Here is a 17,245-nt window from a genome sequence, read left to right as displayed (position 1 = left end):
ACTCTTTAGTTGTGTCACATGGGCTCTGTGGTCGCTCTGCAGCATGCGGGAATCTTAGTTCCTTGGCCAGGGATCGAACCCACATCCCCTGCATTGAAAGGCAGATTCTTAACCACTGGACCACCAGGAAGTCCTTATTTGATTGTTTACTTGTTTCTAGGGTCTTGTCCACTGTTTGTCTCCCTGGCACCTGGTGCATAGTTATCACTCAAAGAGGTTGCCGTTTGTTGATAAGAACAATGCTGCTGCTGCTGCTGCTAAGTCGCTTCAGTCATGTCCGACTCTGTGCCACCCCATAGACGGCAGCCCACCAGGCTCCCCCATCCCTGGGATTCTCCAGGCAAGAACACTGGAGTGGGTTGCCATTTCCTTCTCCAATGCATGAAAGTAAAAAGTGAAAGTGAAGTCGCTCAGTCGTGTCTGACTCCTAGTGACCCCATGGACTGCAGCCTACCAGACTCCTCCATCCATGGGATTTTCCAGGCATGAGTACTGGAGTGGGTTGCTATTGCCTTCTCCGGGTAAGAACAATAACTCACCGTATTTTCAGAATGATGCTGAGCATCAATTCACAACAATTTTGTATGGCAGGATGGACAAGGATTATCCCCATATCTCAAGAAAAGTGAGACCTGGAAAAGGTTAGGAGACTTGTCTGAGGCCCCCTAGCTTCTAAGACGTGGAACCAGGTCTCCAGACTTCTGATCAAGTGTTCTGCAAAAACAGCAGTAAAGAGTGATGCATTCTGGAAAAGTGTGTGTCAGTGTTGAATCAGCTTCCTGTTCCTAAATTTTCCGTTTCACCCACCAATTTTCTTTTTTTTTTTCTAGGCAGCTTGACTTCCACATCTCTGCCTTTTTGTACCAGACTATTCTATGCTTGTTTTTTGGGGGCATATTAAAATATTTTTTGAGGTTTTTTTTTTTTTTCCAAGTTGTATTCCCACTATTTCAGGGTATCTTTGTTGATGTCAGATGTGTATATATGACATGTATATGGTTCTCTTTAAGCCTTCCTGGCCTTTTCTTAGAGGAAATTTTGGAGATACACTCCTTCTTGATATGTACATTATCCCCTTAGCAATCTGTTACCACTGGAATCAAAGGGAAAAAGTGATCTTATTTTGTTACAAACAAGACTGTTAAAAACAAAAAAAGGTGGTGGTGGGGGGAACCAAAGAGAAGGGGAACTGTGGACTTGCCAGGGAAGGCACACTTCCTTCGCTTCTTGCAGGCGAAACATTCCTGGGGGCGGCCCTGGCTCCTTTAAATACCATAGAGATGAGCTGGGGGCGGTGGCGCTGACTGTGGGAATCTGGGATGCTGGAAGACTGGCTCTGGTTGTTCTCCGGGCTTCATGTGCATCAAAACTGGGGTGTTCTGCTGCATGTGGATGTGAATCCATCCTCAGACACCGAACATCTTTATGCTTTTCTGTGTGGAGGTCTTGGACAGTAGGCTGTTCAGTCGTGTCCTGTGAATTGAGGCTGCCTGAATTTTTTTTAAACTATTTAGATTTTTCTTAAATCTTGTTCAAGAAAGGACTAATAACATGAAAAATGTCTCAATCTTCTGACTATACAGAGGGTGCAGAAACAATTATGTCCCTTCTCTGTTTAAGGGACCTGGTGATGGCTTTGAAATTGATTAGAATCAAGACCAGATGGACCACTGCATTCAAGGCTGTTCACACCGTGACCCACTCTTCTTTTCTATACACCCCCACCCTCCACCAAACAAAACCTCTCACCACTCCCCATGTACTCTTTCCGCAGCTTAATCTCGTTTCCTGGTCCGTCTACCCCTGCTCCTGGAGCCCCTGCTTGCCCAGTAATATTCAAACACCCTGGCCCTTGTGAAGACATGGTCTCTCCATCTTCTGAGATTTCAGGGCAATTCTGCATCTGTTATGGAAGCCTTGATGTGTTTGTAGTCTTGTCCCTTGAAGCAGACTTGGGTCCTCATACCAGCACGTCCTACCACTATTGCCTGGCATACAGTAAATGCTCAAAAAATGCTGGGTATACTTAAGGGCACTGTGGTTAGGTAGCTGGGTATACTTAAGGGCACTGTGGTTAGGTAGCTGTGCTCTGAAGGCAGAGACCTCTGTCTGGCTCCTACTGCTGCCTCTTCCTTCCTATGCTCCTTCCCGAGCCTCAATGTCCTCATCTGTAAAACGGGGGAATGCGTGATGGCGCCCACCTCAAGGCGTGTTGGGGAGCATTGTAGAAATGAATGATGGAACAGAGCACTCAGCAGTGTCTTGCCTCTGGCAAGTACCCAAAAAGTGGCAACAATTACCAATAGGAAAAGAGGTCTGGAAGCAGTTTTGGTCTTTGGATCAACTCCTGGCCTGGAGGGAGAATAGGTTCTGAGGAGGACTGTTGTGCTAGAACCCGGGCTTGCCGATGGGCAAGGGTTGGGCCTTTGTTCACAGGTCCCGTCCAGACTCTCACTGTCCCTTCTCACTCCACACACACAAGATGTTTTAGTCCAATTTTTAATTAAATCGCACACAGTCCAGGGCATCAAGTCCCACCAACTTCATTAGAAACCACCTGGGGTGGTGGAGGGACTGGAAGAGAGGGGTGGTGAGAAGACCCACTCTCCCAGCCTTTTGCTGCAGGGACTGAGAAACATCAGGAGTTACCCCCCAAAAGCTGGGTGGAATGACACACCCAACAGAAGGGACAGGAGTCATGAGAGCCACCCTGAGGCCTGGAAGGTGGGGATGAGCGGAAGGGAAGATTCTTTCAGCCTTAAACTCAGGGATGTTTGCAATTGTTAGCTGAATGCTTTCATCTAGGTCAGGTTACCACCCCAGCCCTGCAGGAACCGTATCCTGAAGGGGCCTGGCGCAGCTGAGGTAGAAAGCTCTGAGCTGACCCTTGCTCCCTCAGCACCTCCTGGGGAGGCATAGTTCGCAGAAGCCAAAGTGGTTCCCTGGCTCCACTTCTGGGAGGCTGTTCCCTGAGCCAGGTAGTTGTGCCAGGTGGCAGCTGCCCCTTAGGGCAGTGAGGTGGGGAAAACTGGTGCTGGGGACGGGGGAGAGTGTCACTGACCCTGCTGAGCCTGTGAAGGACATACCACGTTCAAACAGTGGAAACTTGGGGTGCAGATGGCTGGGACAGGGAGCTCTCCCAGGGTGCAGCCCATCCCCGGGCCACTTCCCAGCAGCCCTTGTGGGTGCCAGGACCAGGCTTGGGTACTGCCGACCTTTCCCCCCTTTCATGGCACCTGCTGGTCTCATCACAGAGAAGACGGAACGTTTGTCCATTTCCTCCCTCAGCCCAGCCCATGCTCTCCTCCAAAAGAAGGCTGGTTTGGGGTGGGTGGGGGGTTGGGTCAAAGCTATGCTACCTGCCCAGGACACAGAGAGGTGAGGTTTCTCAAACCCTAAGCCTCTGGTGGGGGTCACAGCCCCAGCTCCCCTGAGTGTTAGTGAAGACTGGCTGGCTTTGCCAATGCTGTCCCTTCAAGGTTGTGGCCTGTTCCCAACCTCAAAGGTCGTGTGGAGGTAGAAGGCCCTGGAAGGGGGCACAGTCTTCGGCACGTGCCCCTGTCCTACACCCTGCAAGCTGGCACTCCTCCAGAGAACCTAACTGGCTCTTCTCACGGGGGCGTCCCTCCTCTCTATGGGAGGACAAAACCCTGGAGCTAGGAAAGGGGGTTGAGACGGGTTTGGCAACTTTCTGACGTCACTGGCAAATACCGGCTCCATTTCAACCACCAGATTCCCGTCATGTCTGTAAGGCCACAGTCTCCAGGTCCAGAGAGACACCTTCACTGCATTCAGGGGCGTGCTCCCCGGGGGCTGGGCCATGCCTAGGTCTCTGGAGAGGCTCACACCTCCATGTTGTTCTTCTCGTTCTCCCTGGGGTGGGGCTCCTCCTGCGTCTTCTTCATCTCCTGACCCCTGACCCAGGTATAAGCAGAGGAGCCCCCCAGCACCATCATGTTGCTTGTCCACCAGAGAAAGCTCTTGGCTTCCTCGTAGTAGAGGACGGCCAGCACCGTCTGGGCACAGGCTTTGGCTGTGCCGGACACGTTGTGGGTCAGGGGACTGGTGAACTTGATCTGCAGTCCCGTCACATAGCCGATGGCGAAGCCAAACAGGCCGCCCAGTGTCATCATACCCCAGAAGTGGGCGCTGCCCAGCTGGGGGAAGGTGAAGAGGGCCCGGAGCTCCCCCAGCACCAAAAGCAGGGGCAGGAAGAGGACGCAGGCGTTGGCGTTGTTGTAGAAGGTCAGACGCCAGATGCTGCCGTCCACCGCTGGGAGCACCTTCTTGGTGTAGATGGCGTTGAGCGAGACGCAGAGGCTGGCGAGCACGCCGAAGAGGGTCCCCGTCCAAGACAGGGTGCCCTCCGCACCCTCCTGGTCCACTCCGAGCCAGAAGCCACCTGCAGCGGGGCAAGGGGAACGAGCATGGGGAGGAGGAAGGACACAGAATTTTGCCGCCCGCGTTTACAGACTGTGTCACGCTGATCTCACCATTCCATCCTCCCGGCCCTTCCTGCAAGAAAGGTGTGCAAAGTCTCCACTACACACAAAGCACCGCCCAAGGGCCGGGGGAGTTAGTCCAGGATAGGAACCCTTCCTCATGGGACTCGCGTTCTGGCAGAGGAGAGAGCCATTAAAATGATTCCTTTCCCAATTACTTCTTTAATTACAATTGTAATGAGGTCCATAAAACAGGACAGGGTGCTGTGAGAGCCCTGTAACCAGACGATTGGGCTGGCCTGGGGCCCCCTCAAAAGCAACGTGTGAAATGGGTTCTGAAGGTTGAGCTAGTGGTGGAGGTGACCCTGGGCGAGTGGCTTGAGGTCTTGGAGCCTCACTTAGCCTCCCGGTCTGTGAGATGGGAGTTTGCCGAGGTAAGAAGCACTCATGGCCCGAGGTCTCTTGGGCTGCTTACTCTTGCTGAGACTCTAATTTTGTGACACCTCCTACCCTTGGAGCCTCCTCGGTACCCCACTGCCCACCCTCAGATTGGCACGCTGGGCTCCCCAGGCCCCCGAACCCCATCTCCGTGCCATGATCACCCCGGGTTGCCACTCTCCTCTCCCTGCTTCTCACACCAGGGTTCAGCACCCTTGATCATTTTCTGAACCAGAAACGCTCTCCTTCTTGGGAGATTCCACTCATTCTTCAAGGTCAAAGCCAGCCTCTCCAGCCTCTCTCCTGGTTCCCCCAGCACCCAGGACTCTTCTGGCTTCTTCCTGCCTGTGCTTTCCTTCAAGACCCTTGCCTGCCCTGGGCTGCCAGGCACCTGCCCATGGGGACAGTACAGTCTCTCTAGCTTAGACCCCACTTTCCCAGAAGGCAGGGGCCAAAATCTTACATCCATTGTATCTCCCACCACATGGCTTTGGTGTCAGAGAGATCTGGACTCCAACTGGGCTCTGTCACTTAAAGGCTGGGTGGCCCATGGAAAGTCTACTTAAATTCTCTGAGCTCCCATGTCCTTCTGCTGTAGACATCTGGGTTCATGTTCTTGACCTTCCCACTCCAATCAATCTACTCTCTACCTTGCAGCCAGCATGATCTTCCTACAGGACAGATCTGCTCAGGTCCTGTCCTGGCTTAAAGCCTCTCTGGGCATCTCCACAGCCCTTGGGAAACAGTCCAGGCTCACTTAACTTGGGCAGCCTCACGGGTACAGCCTGCTCGGGCCCAGCCACGCAGAAACGCGTGTTTTTTCTCCTGCCGAGAATGTTCTCTCCTCACTTCTTCCTTACATCCATCTAGTACTTCCTCTGGAACGCCAGCTTAGAACCCTCCCTCCCCACTCTTCTCTCTCCCCCTCTCCACCCCTGCCAGGGTTTCTGCAGCACCTTTTATGTCTGAGTCATGGCATAACTCCCTGACGGCTAGGCATCAACCCCATGCCCTCCAGGAGCGTGGGAGCTGCATCTGCCTTTTCAGAATTTGCATCCCCAGAGCTCTGGGCACATGCTTGGCCAGTGAGTAATATCTGCTGAGTGAATGCACGTAGGTTGTTCTGGAGGTGGTTGTGAGGATCACAGGAGACAAGACTGGTCCATAAGCACTTGCTGGCAGTGTTCTCTTTCTTGGCAGAACCTTTGCAAACAGGTACCCCCAGCTTGGTTCTGGGGGCACAGCCAGAGGGTCCCTGCCGGTTACCTTTGGAGTCCAGAAGAGGGACTGCCCCTTTTAAGATTCCAGACCCCAGAGGGAATCTCAGCCAAGAGAGAGTACTGAATGATACTGTCCAAGGAAGGGAGGAGGAGGGGGCCTGGAGAGTCACCTGAGACCCACGTCCCCACAAGGAGGAACAGGGGTGGGTGGGGTGGAGGGGGTAGGGCAACACTGCGGACAGGCGCTGGGCCAGCAGACAGCACTACCTCCTGGGCGCCTGTCCCAGCAGACAACCAGTGAACGCACTTTCCCAGAAGCTGTCTCACCATCCACTACTCTGATTACTTTCCGGACTTGGGCCTAGCTTCCCTAAAGACTTCACCGGCCTGCATGCAAATTCGCCAATCAGTAAGTTCCTCCCTCTCCCCCCACACCCCCCACTCCATAAAGTCAGCAGGGCTGAAGTGGAGATCCCCGGGCGGGGCATTTGTCTAAGTGAGGCCTACCAGCTCCCTGGGGGAGGAAATGGGAGCTGCTGAGACGGATCTGCCAGGGGTCTTGGCAGCGGCCCTCACTCCAAACTCTGCCCTTCTCTCTCCCACCTTGAACTGAGCCTGGGCAGGCCTAGGTCCACAGTGGCTCAATGAGGAACACATTTTCTAGGACAGGTGGCATGGGATGCGCTCCTCCCCACCACTGGTGCAACTCAGCCTGGGGACTCAGGTACTAACCAAGACGATGTAGGTCAACCAAGATGAAGTCTGCAGAACCAGGAAGAACCGGTTCAAAGAAAGATTCCGTTCCTGGAGACTGAGCCTCAGGAGGACTCTGAGCGGGTTGGAAGCTGGGGTTGCTCCTACCTAACGGGCTGCAATGAAACACTCTGTGATGATGGAAATGATCTACCATCTGTGTCGTCCAGTACAGCAGCCATTGGCCACACATGGTGACTGAGCACTCGAAATGTGGCTACAGAATCAGGTCACAACTGAGTAACTGAATTTTAAAAATTTCATTGAATTTGAATGGAAACAGACACATCTGGTCAGTGGCTACTGAACTAGATGGCACAGTTCTAACCTCTAGGGCAGGGTCCCCAACCTCCAGGCCATGGACCAAACCGTCCTGTCAGATCAACAGGAGCATTAGATTAGAAATAAAATGTGCAATAAATGTAATGGGCATGAATTATCCCGAAACCATCCCCCCACCCCGAAGTCCGTGGAAAAACTGTCTTCCAGGAAACTGGTCCCTGGAGCCGAAAAGGCTGGGGGCCACTGCTCTAGGGGACAAGAACAGAGCAGAGTGATTAGAAACACAGGCCCGGGGGGCCAGCCAGTTTGAGTATCCATCCCAGGCTGGATACTTCCTAGCTGTGGGGCCCTGTAAGTGACTTAACTTCTCTGGTGTCAGTTTCCTTGTGTGTTTATAGTCGGTCATGGTGATGATAATACCATTCAGGGAACCTCTGGGGAACATAGGAGATGCAAATAATTAACACAATGTCCCCATTAGTAATTTTTATTTTCTGAGGGTCAAGTCTGTGAAGACAGCAGTTATCTCAAAGTATATCTCTTGCCACTGTCTCAGGCATTATTGTAAGCCTGCAAGATCAGAGGATGATGGTATACATCTATTTATTAAAAGATGCAATGTCCTCTAGAAAGCGCACTGGATGACAAGTTAGGACACAATTTCAGAGGCAATTGAGTACAGTGGTCAAGTGTAAGGAGCCAGATTGCTTGAGATCAGATCCCACCTCTAGCACTTACTAGCTGTGTGATCTTTGACAACTCACTTAACCTCTCTGTGCCTTGGTTTTCCCTGTGTGAAGTATAGATTGTAATCCCATCTTGTTTGAAGGGCCCGGATTGGGCCCCTAGCTTGCTGGGTGACCTCCGGAAAGTTACTTGCCCTCTCTGGACCCCAGACTCTTCCTCATATGATGGTCAAAACACGGGAGCCGGGGCAGATAAAGCCCAAAGATGTTTGACAGGGTTATTCTTCAGGGTTTCAGCTCCCGCCCTCCCCCGTCCCTCCCCGCCCCCAGACCCCCGCGCCCACTCCCTGCGTCCCTGGCTGGCCACTCACCGATGATGGCGCTGCAGGCGAGCACGGCATAGAAGGAGGTGGTCTGCTTGAGCAGCAGGGAGGAGAGCAGCACGTTGAAGACGGTGGTGAGTGAGCGGCCCACGTTGTAGAAGGCCACACCCACATACTTGAGGCAGAGGTTATTGAAGGTGATCATGCCAACGAAGACCACCGAGAGGGGCAGGATGCTGCGGGCCACCTTGAGGTCCAGGTGCAGGGTGGGGAAGTCCACGGTACCAGGGCAGCAGGTGGCCAGTGAGCTGAGGCCCTTGCACAGCAGCACGGTCACCAGGCACTGGTAAAAGGTGACGAAGATGGGGGTGTCCAGCCGCAGGGAGGGGCTATCCAGCAGGTACTTGTTAAGGAACACCATGGAGATGGATGTGACCCAGTAGAGAGAGACGACCAGGGCGATCTGCAGTGCCCGTAGCACAAAGGGCTTCTCCTGGCTGGCCTCTGCCTCTCCGGAGGGGTCGGAAGTCCCCATCAGTGCCATGTGCAGGATTTTTGACCGCTTCAGAGAGGCCCTGTTCATGGTAGCAGAGGAGATGGGTCAGCTCACAGCCAGACTGATTTCCCGGAGCACAGGGCAACGAGCTCACATCTGCTTTCTGCAAGCTGAAGTCCTCAACTGTCACATGGCGGGTGGCCTGGAGGCCTCCCACTCTTCTCTCGGATGGAGAGGTTCTGCTTTGGGGTGAGCTCCACCACCTGCTCCCACCCTCAGGGGGCTCATCAGACAAGACAGGGGAAAGGTGCCCGATGGGCTAAGGCTGGACAGAAATGACAAGTCAGGGGAGAAGGGGCTGGAACCGAGTAGGGAGGAAACCAGTGGTAAGTGGGGGAGGGGAGGAAAGGAAGGAGAAAGGGGGAGCAGGAGAAACGCAGGGCGAAGGGGCTTCACAAGGGCGGGGGACGGCGTGAGGAGGAGGCGCAGAGAGACACGGGCTCCTACCGGAGAGAAAAGGTTTGCAGGGCAAGAAGGGGGAGGCATGCAAGGAGCTGAAAGGAGGCTCTGCGGGGGGGGATGCAAAGAGAATGCAGGCGAGGTCAGGGGCGCTCAGGGCCCGCTTCTCCGGACCCGCAGTGGACCGGGCCGGTATAAGCCCACGGCGCGCGGTCTTCCCAGGCTCCAGGCTTCCACTCGGCCCCGAAGCCTCCAGACATCCGAGGCCCCGCCCCCGGGGAGGCGGGACCAGGACTCATTTCCTGACACGCCCCTACACCCTCCTTAAAGAGCCCGCGCGCCCGATATCGCCCTTAAAGCCACAGCCTCGGAGAAATGGCTTTCCGAGTCCTGGCAGCCCGTGGGCGCTCCCCGCCCGCAGCTGGCGGTGCTGGGCGTTGGATCTCGGTAGCCGCGGAAGGGGCCTGTGGGTGCTAGAGCCTCGGCCCCCTTCCAGCAAGCCCTCCCTGCCTGCTCCCTCCCTCCCTCGAGAGGCTTAACTCCCTCCGACTCCGCTCATCTGCAGGGCCATCTTGCCCCTCATCCGGGCGGGACCGCGTCCCCGGAGCCCTGGCGCCACCCACTCCCCCGGAGTCCAGGGAACCGTGGCCCCGCCGCATCCCTCCACCTCGCCGCGCTCACACTTCCGAAACCTTGCTGCAATGGCCTCCTTCTCCCTACTTTCACAGCCTCCAGCCCTCTCCCCAGCCTGAAACCCACCGCCAGCAACGCCCCCACCCCAGATTCGAGGCCCTCCGGGTGGCCCGATCCGACCCTCAAGGCAGCACCCCACTCCCCCTCCCAGAAAGCCCCCCTGCCCAGGCGGGACCCAGCCGCAAGCTCGCGCCCGGGGCTGGCGGTCCCGGGCCGCGAGAAGACGCCGGCGCTCACCTCTGCACCGGCCGCCTGCCCTCGCCGCCTGGCGCTGCACCTGCCGCGCCGCGCCCCGGGCCGCGCCCGCGGGAGATTGCTTCCTGCTCCCAGCCCCGGGCGCGGGCGCCGCGCCAGCCTCGCCAGCCAGCTCCCCACGTGGAACTGGGTCGGCCGCAGCCTAATCTTGGCTGCGAGTTATCCCGCCGGCCGTGAGAGCAGGCCTCCTTCTCTTTCCAAGGCCACCCCAGACCCGGGTGTCCCGCCCGGGTTCCCCCACCACTCCAGTTACCGCGGCTTGAAGGTCCCAGTACCCCGCTGCATTGTGACCCGCCGCCGGGCACCCGGCCTGTGCTTCCAGAAATGCTTTGGGGGAACAGCCGAGATTCTTCCCGCCGGCAGTCAGGCAGTTAGTGGAGGGTCCCCCTCCTCCTCCCAGGGACGGAGCCTGGAAAATGGTCGCCAGCCTGGGCCATCACTCACCACGCAGCCGGGAGGACCGACTTCTTCCTGGTTCCCGCTCCAGCCACTAAGGTTGGGTAGCTCACTTCTCCAGAGTTACCGTCCTTAAAACTAGGAGGCTGGACTTTGCCAGTGGGTCTCAACCTCCTAGCTGATATGGTTGAAAGTAAGGACTGCTATTTGTTTGTAATATTTCAAACACCATTTGATTAGTCCGTTTTGATCTGTGAATGAGAAGTCTGAGATTTACTTGAAAATACTTAGAATTCTCAAGACCACCCCGCTTCCCCACAAGAAAACCCCAAAGGTTGACAGATAAAATGAGACAGGCAATTGTTGAAGTTAGGCTTGGGTACATGGAGGATACAAGAGTCTCTTTACTTCTATGTACATTTGAAAATTTCCATAATAAAAAGGTAAAACCTATGGAGTACATTTAGAGTCTTACTTGCTAACTGCATAAACCCTCACCAGAGTTTCAAAGAGTCCATGGCAGGCTATGGGAACTGGAGGGGTTGCAATGGAATAAGCACCGACCAATAGCCCCAGCCAGTGCAGATCCCCAAGGTGAGCTCTGCCCCAGGCCTGCCCTCTTCCTCCTGAAATGGGACTTCCTGCTTCCCAGTTGTGGGCAGGTCTCTAGGTGGAGGATACCATTTGATCACCTTGTCACTTTGGGGATCAAATTACCCTTTGGAGGAAGGAAACCCTTAAAGGGACTGAGCTGGTCCTCTGACTTGGAGAGTCTCACTCCAGGATCAAACATTAAAGGGTGTGGGTTTCAGTTTGTGAAGAGCAACCCCTAAACCTGCTCTTCTCTCTTAGACCTGATATTTCACTATGACAAATACTTTAGTGACACACAGGGCAAGCTTGTCTCTGAGAGGCCGTGGTTTCCTGGAAGGGCCCTTCAGCTTGGCAGGTTCACTTCAGTTGCTCAGTCCTGTCCGACTCTTTGCAACCCCATGGACTGCACCACGCCAGGCTTCCCTGTCCATCACCAACTCCCAGAGCCTACTCAAACTCATGTCCATTGAGTTGGTGATGTCATCCAACCATCTCATCCTCTGTCATCCCCTTCTCCTCCCACCTTCAATCTTTCCCAGCATCAGGGTCTTTTCCAATGAATCAGTTCTTTGCATCAGGTGGTCAAATTATTGGAATTTCAGCTTCAGCGTCAGTCCTTTCAATGAATATTCAGGACTGATTTTCTTTAGGATGGACTGGTTGGATCTCCTTGCAGTCCAAGAGACTCTCAAGAGTCTTCTCCAACACCACAGTTCAAAAATATTGATTCTTTGGCGCTCAGCTTTCATTATAGTCCAACTCTCACATCTGTACATGGCAGGTTAACAGGAATTAATTTATCTGATGAATGTGCTGTCACTTGGATCCCCTAGGGCAGAAATACATGCTCTATATAGGCCCAATGCACTTCACCGAGAGAGACCCAGGGACAGTCTATACTGGATATTTGGGGCACAGTCTGGGCTCTCCAGGGGCCAGGAGACCAAGGCATATCCTTTTGTCCAATCCCTCCCCATATGCTGTATCTGAAATTCCACCATTATCGGCACTCCCTTGATTAAGATTGTGATAGGCCAGTATTGTAAGTCTCACAGATCCCAATCCTTTTAGCTTTTCATAGGGAAAGGAGCAGTGGGGATGTTTCTTAGAGATCTAAGACCTTAGGAGCTGTGCACTTTGCACAAACTGCTTTTGAGTTGTTTTTAAGGAATGTTAATGGCAAGCCACTCCAGTACTCTTGCCTAGAAAATCCCATGGATGGAGGAGCCTGGTAGGCTGCAGTCCGTGGGGTCGCTAAGGGTCGGACACGACTGAGCGACTTCACTTTCACTTTTCACTTTCACACATTGGAGAAGGAAATGGCAACCCACTCCAATGTTCTTGCCTGGAGAATCCCAGGGACTGGGGACCCTGGTGGGCTTCTGTCTATGGGGTCACACAGAGTCGGACACGACTGAAATGACGCAGCAGCAGCAGCAGCAAGGAGATCCAACCAGTCCATTCTAGAGGAGATCAATCCTGGGTGTTCATTGGAAGGACTGCTGCTAAAACTGAAACTCCAATACTTTGGCCACCTCATGCGACGAGTTGACTCACTGGAAAAGACTCATATGCTGGGAGGGATTGGGGGCGGGAAGAGACAGGGACGACAGAGAATGAGATGGCTGGATGGCATCACCAGCTCGATGGACATGAGTTTGAGTGAACTCCGGGAGTTGGTGATGGACAGGGAGGCCTGGTGTGCTGTGATTCATGGGGTCGCAAAGAGTCAGACACGACTGAGTGACTGAACTGAACTGAACTGAACTGAATTGTTTAATCCATTTATAAAGGGTGACGTTTTACCTTTTGTCAAGAATAATTATCCAGGGTGTGAACTTGGTATGAGGCAGGTCATAAGGTCATTAATATGGCAGTTGGACCATTTATGGGTGTGGTCCTATTTTCTTAACCTTGACTGGGAGCCACTAATGATGTCAGAAGGAGATAATACCTACCAGACAGGGTGAACAGAACTAACCTCCCAGGGATGGGGGTGCAGTGGATTGGTACCAGGAGGGCCTGAGTGCTCCTGGGAACACACTGGTATTGACTGACTCAAGCCTGAGTTCAGCAAGGACTCCTGAGCCTGTTGTATGTGGTGGACATTACTAATTTTCCACCAAAATTCATTTCCCATTTGTCCACGATAATTGTATGGTTGCCTAGCCAGAGGGCACATTTCCCAGGCTCCCCTGTGGGTAGGTGAACCACCACGTGACTTTGTGGATCGGGAATGGAAGTGAGGTGTTTCATGTTCCAAGTCTCGGCCTTAAAATGTTAGGTAGGCGCTCCTCCGTGTTCTCTCCTCCTCTTCCCGTAACCCGAGACCTAAATGTACCTATCACCCAGCTGTTACCATGGACGTGAGGTCAATTTTTACAGTCTGTTGGAGAAGGATGATGGAAGGAGCCAGGGTTTCTGATTGTGTGGAGTGGAGCCACCTGCCAACCTGCCCTGACTGCTCTGGGACTGTTCTCGGGTGGGGGATCAACTTACATCCTGTAACCCTGATGTTGTTATGAAGGGATCTCTTTGTTACAGCAATTAGGCCTTTACCCACATACTGACCATAGTCTATATGCCTTTCTCCTCAGATATATGTGTAGTCTCTAGACAAAATTGGGGCTTCCCTGGGGGCTCAGACAGTAAAGAATCTACTTGCAATGCAGGAAACCTGGGTTTGATCCCTGGGTGGGGAAGATGCCCTGGAGAAGGGAATGACAACCCCCTCCAGTATTCTTGCCTGGAGAATTCCACGGACAGAGGAGCCTGTTGGGCTACAGTCCACGGGGTGGAAGATTCGAACACAAGCGAGAAACGAACACTTTTCTTTTTGGGCGAAATTAAGCAGGCGTGACATTGTGAGTGTGAGCCGTCTCTCTTGCTCTCTCTCCATTTTTCGTCTCTCCCTTCATCCATCCATCCTGCGTGTCTCTAGGACACCACAGCAGCCACTCAGCACCTCTTTGCGGAATGAATGGAAGTCACACCACCGCTAGGAGTGTCTGATTTAAGACCTTTGCTTCTACGCCCTGAAACGCTTAAAAGGCTTCTCACTCACCCTGTGTGTGATTCAAAACAAAAATCGGTCCTAAACTGTAAAATACTGTAAACAGAGAAGAAAAAAAGTTCCGATCTTTTTTCACGACTGAAATGTTCTCTGGAGTGTTCCAGGAAAAAAAAAAAAAGCCTTTCTTTTGCTGGTACTCATTGCCCACTCCAGGAGTTGGGAACTTTTTTCTGTAAAGGACCAGAGAATAAATATTTTAGACTCAGTGGGCCCTGTGGTCTTCATCACAACTATTCGACACTGCTATTGTAGCGTTGTAACAAACAGGTGCTGCTATGTTTCAATAAAACTTTATAAAAATAGGCCATGGACTGGATTGGCTCACTGGTGTAGTTTGCAGACCCCTGGTTCACCCTCTATTAACTTAACCTTCTTTCTTACTAACATTACCCATATTTTATTTCTATGTCAATGTGTCTACCTAAAAATACTCACTCACCAGACCTCCTTGCGGCTAGATGTGGCCATGTGACATACTTTTGACCAAAGAGTTATAAGCTGAGAATTTCTGGAGAAGCCTTTGCTTTCTTATATAAGCAGTCTATATTGCTTCTTTTTCTTACGTCTCTGTCTATAATGCAGACATGTGGTCTGGATGGGCAGCAGCCACCTGGTAACCATGAGACAAGAGACAGGAGGAAAGCAAAGGATGGCAGAGCAGAAGCGTGGAGAGAGCCTGCCCAAGTCCCTTAGAGCTTGGAGGAGCCGCCATCCAGCTCTGCACTGCCTACTCTTTATTGCAGGAGATGAATAAACCCCTGTCAGTGCACCCTTACAGCAAGGCCCAGCTATAGCAGGTAACTCTTTATTGCCGGAACTCATGTCTAAGATTCCAGTAAGGCCTGGGGTGGGGTGGTGCTAGGTTTTAAGCTGCAAGGGAGGGGACACAATTATCAGTTCAATCACTCAGTTGTGTCCTACTCTTTGTGAGCCCATGAATTGCAGCACACCAGGCTTCCCTGTTCATCACCAACTCCTGGAGTTCACCCAAACTCATGTGGATCGAGTCAGTGATGCCATCCAGCCATCTCATCCTCTGTCATCCCCTTCTCTTCCTGCCCTCAATCCCTCCCAGCATCAGGGTCTTTTCCAACGAGTCAACTCTTCACATGAGGTGGCCAAAGTATTGGAGTTTCAGCTTTAGCATCAGTCCTGCCAATGAACACCCAGGATTGATCTCCTTTAGGATGGACTGGTTGGATCTCCTTGCAGTCCAAGGGACTCTCAAGAGTCTTCTCCAGCACCACAGTTCAAAAACATCAATTCTTTGGCGCTCAACTTTCTTCACAGTCCGACTCTCACATCCATACATGACCATGGGAAAAACCATAGCTTTGACTAGATGGACCTTTGTTGACAAAGTAATGTCTCTGCTTTTTAATATGCTATCTAGGTTGGTCATAACTTTCCTTCCAAGGAGTAAGCGTCTTTTAATTTCATGGCTGCAATCATCATGTGCAGTGATTTTGGAGCCCAAAAAAATAAAGTCTGACACTGTTTCCACTGTTACCCTGTCTATTTCCCATGAAGTGATGGGACCAGATGCCATGATCTTTGTTTTCTGAATGTTGAGCTTCAAGCCAACCTTTTCACTCTCCTCTTTCACTTTCATCAAGAGGCCTTTGAGTTCCTCTTCACTTTCTGCCATAAGGGTGGTGTCATCTGCATATCTGAGGTTATTGATATTTCTCCCAGCAATCTTGATTCCAGCTTGTGCTTCTTCCAGCCCAGAGTTCCTCATGATGTACTCTGCATATAAGTTAAATAAGCAGGGTGACAATATATAGCCTTGACGTACTCCTTTTCCTATTTGGAACCAGTCTGTTGTTCCATGTACAGTTCTGACTGTTGCTTCCTGACCTGCATACAGGTTTCTCAAGAGGCAGGTCAGGTGGTCTGGTATTCCCATCTCTTTCAGAATGTTCCACAGTTTATTGTGATCCACACAGTCAAAGGCTTTGGCATAGTCAATGAAGCAGAAATAGATGCTCTTCTGGAACTCTCTTGCTTTCTCCATGATCCAGTGGATGTTGGCAATTTGATCTCTGGTGCCTCTGCCTTTTCTAAAACCAGCTTGAACATCTGGGAGTTCACAGTTCACGTATTGCTGAAGCCTGGCTTGGAGAATTTTGAGCATGACTTTACTAGCATGTGAGATGAGTGCAGTTGTGCGGTAGTTTGAGCATTCTTTGGCATTGCCTTTCTTTGGGATTGGAATGAAGACTGACCTTTTTCAGTCCTGTGGCCACTGCTGAGTTTTCCAAATTTGCTGACATATTGAGTACAGCAAGTTCACAGCATCATCTTTCAAGATTTGAAATAGCTCAACTGGAATTCTATCAAATCCACTAGCTTCGTTCATAGTGATGCTTTCTAAGGCCCACTTGACTTCACATTCCAAGATGTCTGGCTCTAGGTCAGTGATCATGTTATCGTGATTTTCTTGGTCCTGAAGATCTTTTTTGTACAGTTCCTCTGTGTATTCTTGCCACCTCTTAATATCTTCTGCTTCAGTTAGGTCCCTACCATTTCTGTCCTTTATTGAGCCCATCTTTCCATGAAATTCTCCCTTGGTATCTCTAATTTTCTTGAAGTGATCTCTAGTCTTTCCCATTCTGTTGTTTTCCTCTATTTATTTGCATTGATCACTGAGGAAGGCTTTCTTATCTCTCCTTGCTATTCTTTGGAACTTTACATTCAAATGGGAATATCTTTCCTTTTCTCCTTTGTTTTTCACTTCGGTTCTTTTCACAGCTATTTGTAAGGCCTCCTCAGACAGCCATTTTGCTTTTTTGCATTTCTTTTCCATGGGGATGGTCTTGGTCCCTGTCTCCTGTACGATGTCATGAACCTCCGTCCATAGTTCATCAGGCACTCTGTCTATCAGATCTAGTCCCTTAAATCTATTTCTCACTTCCACTGTATAGTCATAAGGGATTTGATTTAGGTCATACCTGAATGGTCTAGTGGTTTTCCCTACTTTCTTCAATTTAAGTCTGAATTTGGCAATAAGGAGTTCATGATCTGAGCCACAGTCAGCTCCCGGTCTTGTTTTTGCTGACTGTATAGAGCTTCTCTATCTTTGGCTGCAAAGAATATAATCAATCTGATTTCGGTGTTGACCATCTGGTGCTG

General features: G+C 51.7%; 1 protein-coding gene across 4 annotated transcripts; it reads right to left on the bottom strand.

Annotated features, from left to right (window-relative positions):
* Positions 1–1,753: 1,753 nt before the first annotated feature.
* Positions 1,754–11,066, bottom strand: SLC35C1 (solute carrier family 35 member C1). 4 transcript variants are annotated; one of them, XM_055423916.2, is made up of 4 exons: positions 10,942–11,066; positions 10,492–10,694; positions 8,193–8,719; positions 1,754–4,402 (listed from the first exon to the last, which is right to left on the bottom strand). In XM_055423916.2, exons 3-4 carry the CDS (start codon positions 8,686–8,688, stop codon positions 3,843–3,845), a joined length of 1,056 nt encoding a protein of 351 aa, XP_055279891.2. In that variant the 5' UTR covers positions 8,689–8,719; positions 10,492–10,694; positions 10,942–11,066; the 3' UTR covers positions 1,754–3,842. The 4 variants fall into 4 exon arrangements, with proteins under 4 accessions (XP_055279891.2, XP_055279892.2, XP_055279890.2 ...); XM_055423917.2 differs by having other exon boundaries at positions 10,919–11,040; XM_055423915.2 differs by lacking the exons at positions 10,492–10,694; positions 10,942–11,066 and adding an exon at positions 10,301–10,485.
* Between the last annotated feature and the right edge of the window lie 6,179 nt (positions 11,067–17,245).

The sequence above is a fragment of the Moschus berezovskii genome, chromosome 14 (assembly GCF_049115385.1).
Source record: "Moschus berezovskii isolate FMDL1 chromosome 14, NW_MosBer_1.0, whole genome shotgun sequence".
In the NCBI taxonomy this organism is placed as follows: Eukaryota; Metazoa; Chordata; class Mammalia; order Artiodactyla; family Moschidae; genus Moschus; species Moschus berezovskii.
This window is presented reverse-complemented; position numbering and strand designations above follow the sequence as displayed.

What these genes read in the sequence shown, in the direction of transcription:
- SLC35C1 (XM_055423915.2), bottom strand. Translation starts at nt 10,332, where the DNA reads ATGCAGCGGGGTACTGGGACCTTCAAGCCGCG. An exon ending in ACTGGGACCTTCAAGCCGCG is followed by an intron (nt 8,720 to 10,300) that starts GTAACTGGAGTG and finishes TACCATGAACAG; the next exon opens with GGCCTCTCTGAAGCGGTCAA. An exon ending in CGCCTGCAGCGCCATCATCG is followed by an intron (nt 4,403 to 8,192) that starts GTGAGTGGCCAG and finishes GCCCCGCTGCAG; the next exon opens with GTGGCTTCTGGCTCGGAGTG.